This window comes from Cornus florida, unplaced genomic scaffold, assembly GCF_030987335.1.
Source record: "Cornus florida cultivar Cherokee Brave unplaced genomic scaffold, ASM3098733v1 CherokeeBrave_3.0.0_Hap2_Chr09, whole genome shotgun sequence".
Classification (NCBI taxonomy): Eukaryota; Viridiplantae; Streptophyta; class Magnoliopsida; order Cornales; family Cornaceae; genus Cornus; species Cornus florida.
The window spans coordinates 72,333,097-72,346,121 of NW_026775579.1; the positions used below are offsets into that span (position 1 = coordinate 72,333,097).

The window sequence follows — 13,025 nt, forward strand, 5'->3', positions numbered from 1 at the left end:
TCATGTTTGGTGTTTCTATGAAGCTAAATTAAAATACAAATGCATATACCAAATAATTTTCAGTGTTTGCTTTTGAAGAAATTTTGCTGAAAATGGCAAATTTCAAGAAATTATTAGAATTTTTTATTTTTTATGCTTTTTACAAGAACTGAAACATTTAGTGAGGAAGGTAAGACAGTTTATTGATCTTGTGTGTAGGCTAATAAGATTAAAATCTAATTCTTTAGGTAAATAAAAATAAATAAGGTTATAATCGAGTTTCTAAGATTGGTAAGTGTACGTTCTCACGTAAACTCTTATTTTTAATTAATCGATAAATCAAGACTCTAAAGACGCATTACCTTCTCACACTCGTACATAAGGTTACAATTGAGTTCCTAAGATTGATAAGTGTTCTCACGTAAACTTGCATCTTTAATTAATTAATCGATAAATCAAAGACTCTAAAGACACGTTATCTTCTCACACTCACACATAAGGTTACAATCGAGTTCCTAAGATTGATTAATTTTTATAACTTGTTCTTTGATAAAAAATTAATTAATTTTATGCGTTTTAATGATTGATTCATTTTAAAATGGTTGGTCGAAACATATACTAGGGCCATGCAAGTCTGAATTAGCTTTGGATTAAACTTAGGTTTTGTCGGTTCAATGTCCTTTACAATAGGGTTTCAAATACTTCTATTTTTTTTATATTAGACATAATATATGAGGAATGATGAGCTAATAATTTGAAGTAAAGAATAGTTCTTTCTACATATTATTATTATTATTATTTTTTTAAAAAGGAAAAAGCACAGGATAAATTTAGTGTCCTATTTGGTATTTCTATGAAGTTAAATTAAAAAACAAATGCATATACCAAATCATTTTCAGTGTTTGCTTTTGAAGAAATTTTGCTGAAAATGGCAAATTTCAAGAAATTATTAGAATTTTTTTATTTTTTATTTTTTTAAGCTTTTTACAAGAACTGAAACATTTAGTGAGGAAGGTAAGACAGTTTATTGATCTTGTGTGTCAGCTAATAAGATTAAAATCTAATTCTTTTTAGGTAACTCCGATTGATAAGTGTTCTCACATAAACTCGCATCTTTAATTAATTAATAAATCAAGACTATAAAGACGTGTTACCTTCTCACACTCATACATAAGGTTAGAATTGAGTTCCTAAAATTGATAAGTATTTTCACGTAAACTCGCATCTTTAATTAATCGATAAATCAAAGACTCTAAAAACGCGTTATCTTCTCGCACTCATACACTTACATCTTCTCACACTCGTACACTTATATTTTTAATTAATCAATAAATTAAGATTTTAAAGACGCGTTACAAGTAATTTATAAATGAGAGCTCTTGCTTGACTGAGTTAATCAGACTGATATAATAGTCAAGCAGTCTAAATCACATCCCAACATCATAGTATTAATTTTAGAGATGTGAAGTGTCCCCTGAGGACTGCTCTAGCCTGCTCACATTTATATTTGTAGCTACATTTTGTACTAACACTATATATATATATATATATATATATCAAACAAAATAAGTGCATTCAAACACTAGGTGTAAAAAGGCATATACAAGAAAACAAATCAATAAAATATATATGTTATGTTATGCATGTGTTGCCAATTACATGCCACAAAGTATATATGACAACTAAAAATGGTATAAAGAACCAAAGACGTATTACAAAGATAAGAAAGATATTTTAAGCAAAACTACCCCATCATTGGGCCCACCAATTTAATGAAAAAAAAAAAAAATAAAAAGAAAAAGAAAAAGCTAAATTCCTATTTAGTCCTTTTAGCCGTCTTCACCATTGAAGACACACCAAACAAAACCAGACCATCTCTCTCATTGAAGGGTTAAAGATTAAAGAGATTATTGAAAATGTCTAGAGATGGAGTTGGGGATGTTATTTGAGGAGAGAGAAAGCTTGAAGAAGGACTAGGCATCATGAAATTACCCTCTATATAACTCTTGTAGTTACCTTGCAACACAGGGCTCAAATCCTGAAAGAAACTACTCAGGGGACTTGGATCAGACGGTGGAGAGAAAAAGCTTGTTGGAATAGGCTGCAGCGAACCCGGACCGGGCGATAAGATACCGGGAAACCCTGTCCTCATAATCTCAGACCTAATCTCCATACCTTCAAACAATCCCATATGATCACCACTTTGTGCTTTCTTCATTTCAGGAGACTTGTTGATCTTCTCCATGGTGGCAAAACGAGCGGCAGGTGATGGTGCACCACCATTATCAGCAATAGAGGTGTATGCAGAGGATGATGCTGATGCTGATGATGATGATGAGCCGGTGAGACGTTGGACTAGTGTCATGAACTCACTAGGGTGTGTGTGAATTACCTTTGGGGAGACCGTGTATATGATCACCGGTTGCCGGGGCGGCTGTGCCGGTAGCTGATACGCCGGCTGTGGCACCACCGGCGGCTTCCTGATCTTGTGGGAGTCTTTACGTACTTTTAAGGGGGTCGGTCGAGGACCTTGGAGCTCTCGCCTAGGCGACTTGCCGGAGGGGAAGTCCCACGAGTCCATGGTGATGAGGAGGAGAAGAGGGAGATGATGGTGGTGGTGGTGGTGTTGGAGGAGGAGGAGGAGATGATAAAAGCATTATTTTTGTGATGCAAACGAAGGAGTTATAAAAGTGACATGAATATTTAAACAGTACTACAAGTCAATGGAATATAGGGATTAATTTAATGTGTATTAAAGAAAAATTAAATAATTAAATATATGTATTTTATTTTATTATATGCATATTATTGTCTACTTGTGCATATGGAAGACTAGGGTTTGGGCCGGTTTCGTGGTGTTATGAATGTTTGAATTTGTCTAAATTTTTGAGGAAAGGAAGGGGTCATGCATGTGCCACGTCATACTGATGGGTGATGACGTAGCCGCCTATGTAGGTAGCTTGTTGCTTGTCTAGGTAGTTGATGATTAAATTACTGATCTGACCCTGTTGTATTAATTGTTTATAGGGACAGGTTTAGTTATCCTACCAAGATTACTTTAGACTCCAAGAAAGGATTTTTGTGGTTGCCGTTTGAGACGTTCACCCGAGTCAAACAAGTTAATGAAATGAAACTTCTCATGTTTTTTTAAAAAGTTGCCAATTCACATTAGATCTTATAAGCTTTTCTAAAGAATTTAAGTCTCATAGGTCATGTCTTAGTATTTTTTTCAAGTTACAACAAGACTTTGGTCAAGGACCGCAAGGTTGATAGTTTAAATAGTTTCTCAATATAATAATGAGTAATGATATTTGGCCGAATTTTTAGATCTATTTGTTAAATTTATAGGGTTTTCATCTATTTGATAAAGTGGATTAGCTCAAAAATAGATCACATTAATTGCATGAAATGGATAGGACCCTTAGGTCTAATAAATAAGTTTGAGAATTTTGTCTAAGAATCATTTTCTTGTAATAACTATAGTCATGCTACACTAGACAAAAGAAATATCCTAGAGTCTTGCCGGAGTATAAACCACAAGATGCATCAACTAACATTGGCTCTTACTGGGTGCATTTTACGGTTGGGCACACCCCAGCTTAGCTTTTCGATTAATTCTTTGTTCTAAGAAATATTTTTCTTATAATTAAGAGGAAACGATTAAGGTGAGAGTTTCAATATGAACTATTATTTAAGAAAAATAACAAAATTAACTATACCTGACTAGTCAGATGTCTCACACATATGTTGTGGTATGAATCTCGTGTTATGTCAAACACCCGACTTATTAAGTGTCGGTTACAATAATCCATGACTTGTAAACCTAAATTAGAATTGGATTGTCATTGTATTTTAATTCTCTGTCTTCAATGGAGGGTTGGAGTGTGACAGCACAAGGTCCCATAGGGTAAGACCTTCAAGTTTTGGCAGTTGGTTGTCAATAATAAATGATGAGAAAAAAGCAAAGTACTAGTACAAGTCAAAATAGTTGGATAACAGGTGTGCAACACAGCCCATGTGGTACACAAAATTGTTAGCCAAGTAGAGCGACTATGATTAAGGCAATGCGATTATATATATACTCAGTATTTATGGTGTATGTGTATATATATATATATATATATAAAGAAGTAATAGATATTTCGACTTTAATTGTTGACTATTCTTCTGAATATAACATGATTGAGAATGAGTCAAAGAGAGAGATATTTATAGGAAATTTTTTAAGAGTTCTAATAAAATTCAACCATGCTATATTCGGAGGAAGAGTCGATAATTAAAATAAAAAAATTTATCATTTCTATATATATATATATATATATATATATATATATATATTTCATTGGTACCACCATTGTTTGGATTGGGTTGGTTCTTCTACAATAATGGTGTTTGTACTGTCAAGTACTATTTGTCCACTTTTACCGGCCGCATTAATATTCTTTTCTCTGTCTTTTATTTTCATTTTCTGAAAAAATAATTAATAGTAGTAGTGTATTAAAATGAGAGACTAATTATATGATCTTATAGTGTTTTTGTTTAATAATGGGTATTGTAGGGCCTATATATATCCAAATGTATGATAATGATGTATAAAATTTAATATTATGACAATCTTCTCAATCGGTATGAATGTAATTAACAATGGATACATTTGACATAAAGGATTTCATAAAGCGTACTATTATTGTGCAAATTATTTAATTAGTCTGAGACTTAGAAATTGTTTTGTGGAGAGAGAAACACCTACATTGTAGTCATTGCCGCCTGCACATAAAAATCCTCTGAGGCAACACCACACGTGTCCTAATCCGTTAGGATAATTTGGATATCACATTAAGAAAATGTTGGAATGTCTTCAAGGAAAAAGTTGTAATACATATTAGAAAAATATTATGATGCAAGATTAATGTTTTAACAATTTCGTAACGTGTATCTCAAATTATTGTCATCAGTTGGGACATATGTATTATTGCATCAGATAGGATTTTGATTATTTTTTTCTTTCTATCTTTTCTTTTTTCTTTTTGTTTTTTTTTGGCAAAACCAAACAGGTAATAGTAGATTCCAACTTCAAATGAATAATTTCAGGAGCAAAATTCATATTTTATACGTTAATGACTACCAAATTGCCTAAATTTATAAAGTCATCGGAACTGCTTATTGATTGAAGAATGGCATTCACGAATTTGGAAATCCAAGATGCTTAGTATGCAAATCTATATCCATGAATTAAACTTTTGGCAGTATTAAATTGGAAAAAAATAACTCAGGAATTTGAACTAATTTTTTTTTACAATTCTACCAATTTTAATTTCAAAACTTCAACTCTATGCGGCCAAACATAACCTAATATCTGTTCATAAATCTGACAAATCACAATCCACTCACATAACTTCCAATTCTTGTTCATCCATTTCGATTTGAACTTATAGATTGAAAATGAACCATACAAAAATCAGTACGATGAGATTTTAGTAAAACAGAATTAATCTTGTAAAATTCCTAATTACTAAAAATATGTACACTTATACATACATAATTATCAGTTAAATCATTGGTACGAGCATTTTTGTTCATTCAAAAGAGAAGTGACGGACTCATCAGTCTTATATTGGACATTTGTGGATGTGCCTACGTTAGCATACACGAATAATTAGCACCTGAACCATTAGTTGAATTGGGATCACCATTTTTCCTTCAAAAGAGAAGTGCGAGAAGGAGTCCTGCCCCTACAAATGAATTGAGTCGAGTTAAGTTTTAGGTTGCTCAGACTGGGTTCGTGCTCATCATAATTTCAAAAGTTCAGGCTCAATTTGGCTCAACTCGTTTAAACAAAAAAAAAAAAAAAAAAAAAAAAAAAAAAATTTGAACTCATTTTTAAAACCAGTTCAGGCTCAGTTTGGTAAATCGAAGACTAAAGAATTCTAATAAAAATAAATATAAACAAGCCCTATAACAAGCTTATGTTCACGAATATAAATAAATTTACACAAGTTTATGTTCACGAGCCGAGCTGTTCATAAACAACTCGATTTATTTGTAGTCCGACATTTGTAAATGTGTTTGTGTCACGACTTGTACCAACCGGTGTAGATATTATCCTTATTGCACATTTTCTTTTAGGTGCTTATAATTTTTCTCAAAACATATCTACATATATAGTTAAGAAGTGTTCACACATATAATTTTTAGAAACTTCTTCCTCAAATGATGCGGACGTTATCTTATTCTTATTTACCTAACACAAAATAAATAAATAAAAATAAAATAAAATTATATACATGCATAATTAAGAGCCTTCTGCGTTATACTAGGGCGTAGCATAGTACAACTCGGGACACATAGTATATTCTCGTGGAAAAGACCGATTCATATAAAACTCAAATTCTGAAAGTGGGACAACCGAGCAAGCCAGCCGCATGAGTTGACCAAGACACCCACTCCTCTCGGTGTCTTCCTTTGTGGTCAATCAATATATCCACCAATTAACTTAGCTCCATTGACCAAAATTTTGTCACATGCCAAATTTGATACAAATTGAAACTTTACAACATTTTGTTTTACGAAAACACCTATAGCAGACAAATGTGATCATATCAGTGCCTGGTCTACACATTTGAATGTTAAGTGTAGACCTAGTCATGGAGGGTTACTTCTGAAAGTAGGACGCAATGATTAAATGAAGGACTGGTGAAGTAGCTGAGAGTGCCTTAAATTATAGGGCACATTTGGATAGGAACAAAATGTAGCAGGATGATTCTGTCCTAGTGATTGGGACCATTCATTGCTATTTTGATGGAGGATGCATTTACACCATATTGGGCGATCAACATATTTCCTTCTATAAAAAAATGTCATATTTAAAAAATAATAACTTATAAAAAATGTTATGTTTGAAAAATCGTAAATTTCATTCTTTTTATAAAATAAAAAAAGTATTTAATTACTTCAAGAATATTATAACATTCATGTAATATATTGTACCGATATATAAATAATATTATTAAATCAAGAATGTAATATTTTTACATTGCTGTTCAATACAAAGAACTAGAACTAGATCAATAAAAAAATATAATAATGAATTAGTGAAACACGTAAGGCATAAAATACGACATCATCTTTTTTACATATTATGTGTTGTGTATACTGCAGTAATAATTATACTTGTCTCAATCTTGGATTTTTTTTTTAAACAACAATAATAGTTATCTACTAGTCAATTCTTCTTCATGTGACACAATAACAAAATGATAAATGTCCATTTTGAATTTAAAATATGTAAAGAAAAATAACAATAAAAGTCTTAATTTTCCTTTTCTTATTTTTGACGAACACGTGGCATTTGATAATTGTGCCATATCGGTGATAAGGAGGCGATTCCTTCTCACTAGTGACTAGGCTAGAATTGTTTTTTTCATAATAAATTTATGATTAACCAAACTATATCAGTAAGTAAACAAATTAATTAACATTCTATGAGGTTAGTGTTTGGCTGTATGGAATTGGAGTTTAGAATTAGTACTAGGGGAGGAATTGAAGTAACTTTTAGTTCAATTTTGTTAATTATTTTTTTTTAATTTTATCAATTTTAATTTTAAGACTTCAATTTCAAAATGCGGAAATATAGCCAAATACTCCGAAACTCTTCCTAATCATTTTGGAGACATGGATTTAGTGACTCCGGGCGGATGCTGAAACCCGCAAGTCAGAGCAAGCCCAAGTGTCCAACCTCACTGAAGCGCCAATTATTGAAACTCTCGTAAGTGTGGGCCCCACCAGCTGTGGTGGTCCTACAGGCCCGTTGTAAGTGTCGGCTTGGTCCATTTTCAACCGACCATCATTTTCCTTTCCATATATCAAAGCCTACTAAACTGGGCTGGGCCCACGGTTCATGCGAAATATTGGAATTGAAATTCATATAACTTCAAATTGGGAAGAAAAAAACAAAAATTTGTTGGGTTGTCGCCCGAATTCTTTTTCAACCCGAGTTGCAACACCCAAGTTACTGTTTTCGGAGAAAATTTTTTTGTCCTTATTTTTGTCTTGTTTGGCCCTGGATTGTAGCCTCTACTGTAACTTGGAATAACAAGGGTCTTATTATTATTATTATTTTGTATTCTTCGTGCAAATTAAGAATCCGAAAATAGAGAGACAAATGGTGTATTAAAGTTAAGGTTTTGAGAGATTTACACTTTCTTCGCATGGTGAAAGGAAATTGCCTATCTTTATTGCGCACTTAAGTTATTTCGTTTGTTTGGACCTAAAATATTTTTTTTAGGTAAAAAAATATAATTTATTTTTTTTAATTTTTTAGTATTTGGCAAAAATTTAGGTTGAGTTCATCGGGTGGATCGTGTAAAATAAATGATCGAAAATTGATGAATAAATTATTTTTATTAAATTTTAATATATTTTTTTCTTTGTAAATATTTTATTGACAACTAAATAGAAAAAAAAAAAATTATTTTACGCTCAAATAAGCGGAGCCGTGTATTTTTTTTTTATATAAATTGTTATTGGTTGAGATTTGTCGGTGTTAGTGGTTTTGAATTTGACAGTCCCAACCACTTGTTGACAAACCAATTTCTGTTTAATTAATTGCATCCCTTTGAGTGAGACCAACGAAAATCCAAGGAGATGAACCAATTGGGCAAGGTTGTGCGCACCTAACCCTTCTAATTTCATAATTAACAAGACATGTTTAACTCTAAGTAGTTGATTAGCTTGATTGTGTCTTTAAAATGATACTGAACTATAATTTTATATTCAGCATTGCTTTCAGTAACTGATTCTAAATTCATAATTATTACCATCGTGGAGTTGTAGAATTAGTTTCTCTCCAGTCACCTATCATGAATGCCATTAGCTAGGAATCTAGACCCCCTCTTGTCAAGGGTAGGGATGGTAATGGGGCAATTCAGGCGACTGTACCCTTTTTCACACCCGTAATCATTTAGAAATTCTCGCTTTGTCTATGTCCAAAACAGCCTAAATGAAGGGGGCTTTTCACTCCTCTTTGCCCCGTTTAACTTTTTTACTTCCGTGGCACTCCCATCTCGAACTGAGTTTAATGCTGTGTTTGGGAGGGGAGGAATGGAAGGAACTAAGGAAAGGAGGGAAAATGGGCTGGGAAAAAAAATGAAGGAGAGAGTCACGACCAGGAATTCTTTTGAGAGGGGGTGTCATTGAAGAATTTTTTAAATAATTGAAGATAATTTATTTTAAAATAAAATAAAAAATATTAAAAGTTAATTTTAGTTGATAATATTTTTGTTTATTATATTTACAAAAATGAGAGAAGGGATAAATAAGTAGAGAGTGACAAAATGAGGGAGTGAGTTCTTAGGTGGTGTTGCCTACCCAACCATATATTCCTAGGACTCTCTACATCCGAATCAAATGTAGTAGGATAAACCATGACAGAAAACTATGTTAACAAAGAAATAGTAATTCAACTTTAATTCTAATTAATCAATGTGTATTTTGCTCTTGTAATACATGTATTTATAATAAACAGAAGCTGGCAGTATAAGGAAATCTTAAAAAAAAAAAATCCTAAAACAAGTCCAAACTGGAACTATCTCTTAAAATTACGAAAAATTAAGAAGATTAAACCTAATCACTAAAAATTACTAAATACTAAAAATCAAAAGAATTCAAGTCCCTAACCTCTAACAATATTACGAAATATTTAACAGGGGTTCTATGGGATTGAAAAACACTACATGAGAAGGAATTTGGCTAAAAAGTAGGTATTTATCACTGAATAACTTGATTTTCGTGAACATTTATTATTGGGTTATTTTTTATTAGAAATGAATATTAACGAGTCAAAACGTACCCGTCAAAACTACCCCAAAAATCCTATCTAACACGCCCATTCCAACTTTTGACAATCTAAAGGGATTTTTAGGATTCCACAAGCATTTTTCATCTTTTTTATCTTCTCGATCTTCCTTTAGATTTACATCATTTGTACCGAACAAAGGATCATTCTACTATCTTTGATCGTGAAAATGAGACGCCACCTTTAGGCTTCGATACGTCCATTTCAATGAAAAAGTAGGGTTTGAAAGATACGCCAATGTGGTGATCATCAAAAGGACGTCTTTAACCACTCATCCATTTAGGCTCATGAGTAGTTTCTCTTGTTAGACAAGGACATGAATAACTGAAACTCAATGTAGGACAATATATTATTGGGGGTTAAATTTTAGTCACGAAATGAAATTCATTATAAAGATTATTTTATTTGAGACCGAAATGTGAAAGTTCGTGGCAAAATGTATTTTCTAGATGAAGCTTGCGACAAAAATTTAGTCGTCGGTGAAAGTCTTCATTTGACAAACTTCGAATATGTACAATTACTTACAAATTACACTTATCATTTAAACAGGGCCATTCGTGAGAGTTTATAAATATGTTTATAAATGACTAATGTGAATGTGATTTATAGATGGAAATGGATATGAATGTTAATTATTGATGTGAAACAGAAATTCAAATGTATGATATGTTAATTTTTCCCTTTCACATGCATGCTTGAATTAAAAAGCAATAAGGTACACAATTGATGGTTCTAATTCGAATGAAATGTAAAAGAGGAGGAATGTAAGGTCACAACACATATCTTTCAGTTTCCATTGCCCGTTGTTCTAGTTCTGGTTCGCCGTTCGCAAGCTTCAGCCGCTGTCTCTCAACTCTCAAGCTTGCCCTCCTCTCTCTCCGCAACTGCTAACTTGTGTGTATGGGTTTTGTTTTAAATTTTTTTTCTAAATCAACTAATCAAGCTCTGTAATTCTTGTTTTGCAAACTAAATCGTATTTGGTGAAATCAAGCTCTGAAATTTTTTATTTGTGAAATTTTTTATTTCTAAATCAACTAATCAAGCTATGTCATAATAGTTATTATCATAGATGATTTTGTAGTTCATATATATATATTTATATATAGTATGTATTTGTGTATATTTTGCCTCTCCTTTCAGCTGCAAAGGCATAGATCTGATGATCTGTTTCGTACCCATTTCAACTTCTGATCTTTAGGATTCCACAAGCATCTTCCATCTCTTCTATCTTCTCGATCTTCCTTTAGATTTACATCATTTGTACCGAACAAAGGATCATTGTACATGAGACGGATAGTTAGGGTCGTTTGTTTAAGCGGATAGCCACATCTTTAGCCTTCGATACGTCCATTTCACTGAAAAAGTAGGGTTTGAAAGATGAGCCAATGTAGTCATGATCATCACAAGGACATCTTTAACCATTCATCCATTTAGGCTCATGAGTTGTTTCTCTGGTTAGACAAGGACATGAATAACTGTAACTCAATGTAAGACAATATATTATTGGGGGCAGCTAAATTTTAGTCACGAAATGAAATTCATTATAAAGATTATTATATTTGAGACCGAAATGTGAAAGTTCGTAGCAAAATGTATTTTGTAGACGAAGCTTGCGACAAAAATTTAGTCGTCTGTGGAAGTCTTCATTTGATTAGCTTTGATGAAAGGAAGAAGGAAGTATTTGCAATAAAAAAAAAAAATTATATTCTGAAAACGGTAGACTTTGAATATGTGTAATTATTTACAAATTACACTTATAATTTAAATAGGCTACCCGTACGAGTTTATAAATAAGTTTATAAATGACTAATGTGAATGTGATTTTTTTTTTTGACGGAAATGAATATGAATGTTAATGGTTGATGTGAAACTGAAATTCAAATGCATGCTTGAAAGAACAAGAAGGTACACAATTGATGGTTCTAATTCGACAGAAATGTTAAAAAAGGTGGAATGTAAGGTCACAACACATATCTAGATATAACTCTGTCTCTGACACTAGACAAGGTGAAGGACACCATGTTATATAATCACTTTGTGCCCTAGCTTTTGGGGCACCGGTGGTCCCTTTATTATTTCATAAAGCAGGTCTAAGTAGGGTGGTTACGAATCAGATCGAATTAGGCATCTCGATTTGCTCCCAATAAATTAGAAAATTTTTAATATTCGCGAATTAAGTTTTATCTAAATTATTCATTATTATTATTATTATAATAATAAGTAATGGAGTATTATTTATTATTTATTTATCTTTAACCCTAATTCAGTAGATAAAATTTTAATTTATTAATATTAATTCATAAATTTAAATAATTATTAACTAATACATCATTAGAGTACATTAAATTATCATTAACTAATATATTTTTTCAAAAAATATATATAAATTTCATGAATCGAATCGGACTCAAGAGTCAGATTTTTAACAATTCAATCAGTGATTCGATCCGTAAGTTACGGATTCAATTTTTTTGAATCCACCACCGATATGTGAATGTAGTAATCTGATCCGATCCGTGCGGATCGGACCGGATCGAATAGAATTCGCGGATTCACAAATTATTTGCCCCACTCTTACATCCAAGCCTATAGTTTGTGTGAAGTACATTTTTCTAAAAGGAACAAATGGGGTGCATATAATTTACATACTCAAAATAATAATAATAATAAAATAAAATAAAAATCTTAGCCTCTTCACCTGAAAGTGATTAGGATTATTGTTTAAGATTTTATGTTAAAAAATGTATCTTAATTTTGAAAAAAGTTTCAAAGGACAACGAAGTCCAACTTTTCACAAAAATTTCCAACAAAATTCTATAACTAATACTACAGTTCTTCTTTTACCTTTTTCGTATATCATGTATGTTGCGGGATTAACTAATTTTCTCCAAACAATTTTGCTAATATTTGATTGATAATAAATAATTTAAGAAAATTATATTTCAAATTCATGTTATATTTAATATATTAAAGATAATTTGAAGATAATGAAGTAGAAAATCAACTATAGTGTAATTAAGTTTAAAAAAGCACTTATAATTCTGTATGATCTCTCAACTTGATTTATCCACAGTTATTAAATATAACATGAATTTGAAAATATAGGGAACATAAAAAATAAAAAATAAAAAAAAGGTCTAGACGAAGAAAATGTCAAAATCAACTTTAAAATCAGACCCGGCTTCGTGTACTT

At 31.7% G+C, this 13,025-nt stretch overlaps 1 protein-coding gene across 1 annotated transcript; it reads right to left on the reverse strand.

Annotated features, from left to right (window-relative positions):
* Positions 1-1,580: 1,580 nt before the first annotated feature.
* Positions 1,581-2,679, reverse strand: LOC132274375 (nuclear speckle RNA-binding protein B-like). Its single transcript, XM_059775642.1, has one exon. The coding sequence runs from the start codon at positions 2,558-2,560 to the stop codon at positions 1,871-1,873; it is 690 nt and encodes a 229-aa protein (XP_059631625.1). The 5' UTR covers positions 2,561-2,679; the 3' UTR covers positions 1,581-1,870.
* Positions 2,680-13,025: the final 10,346 nt, after the last annotated feature.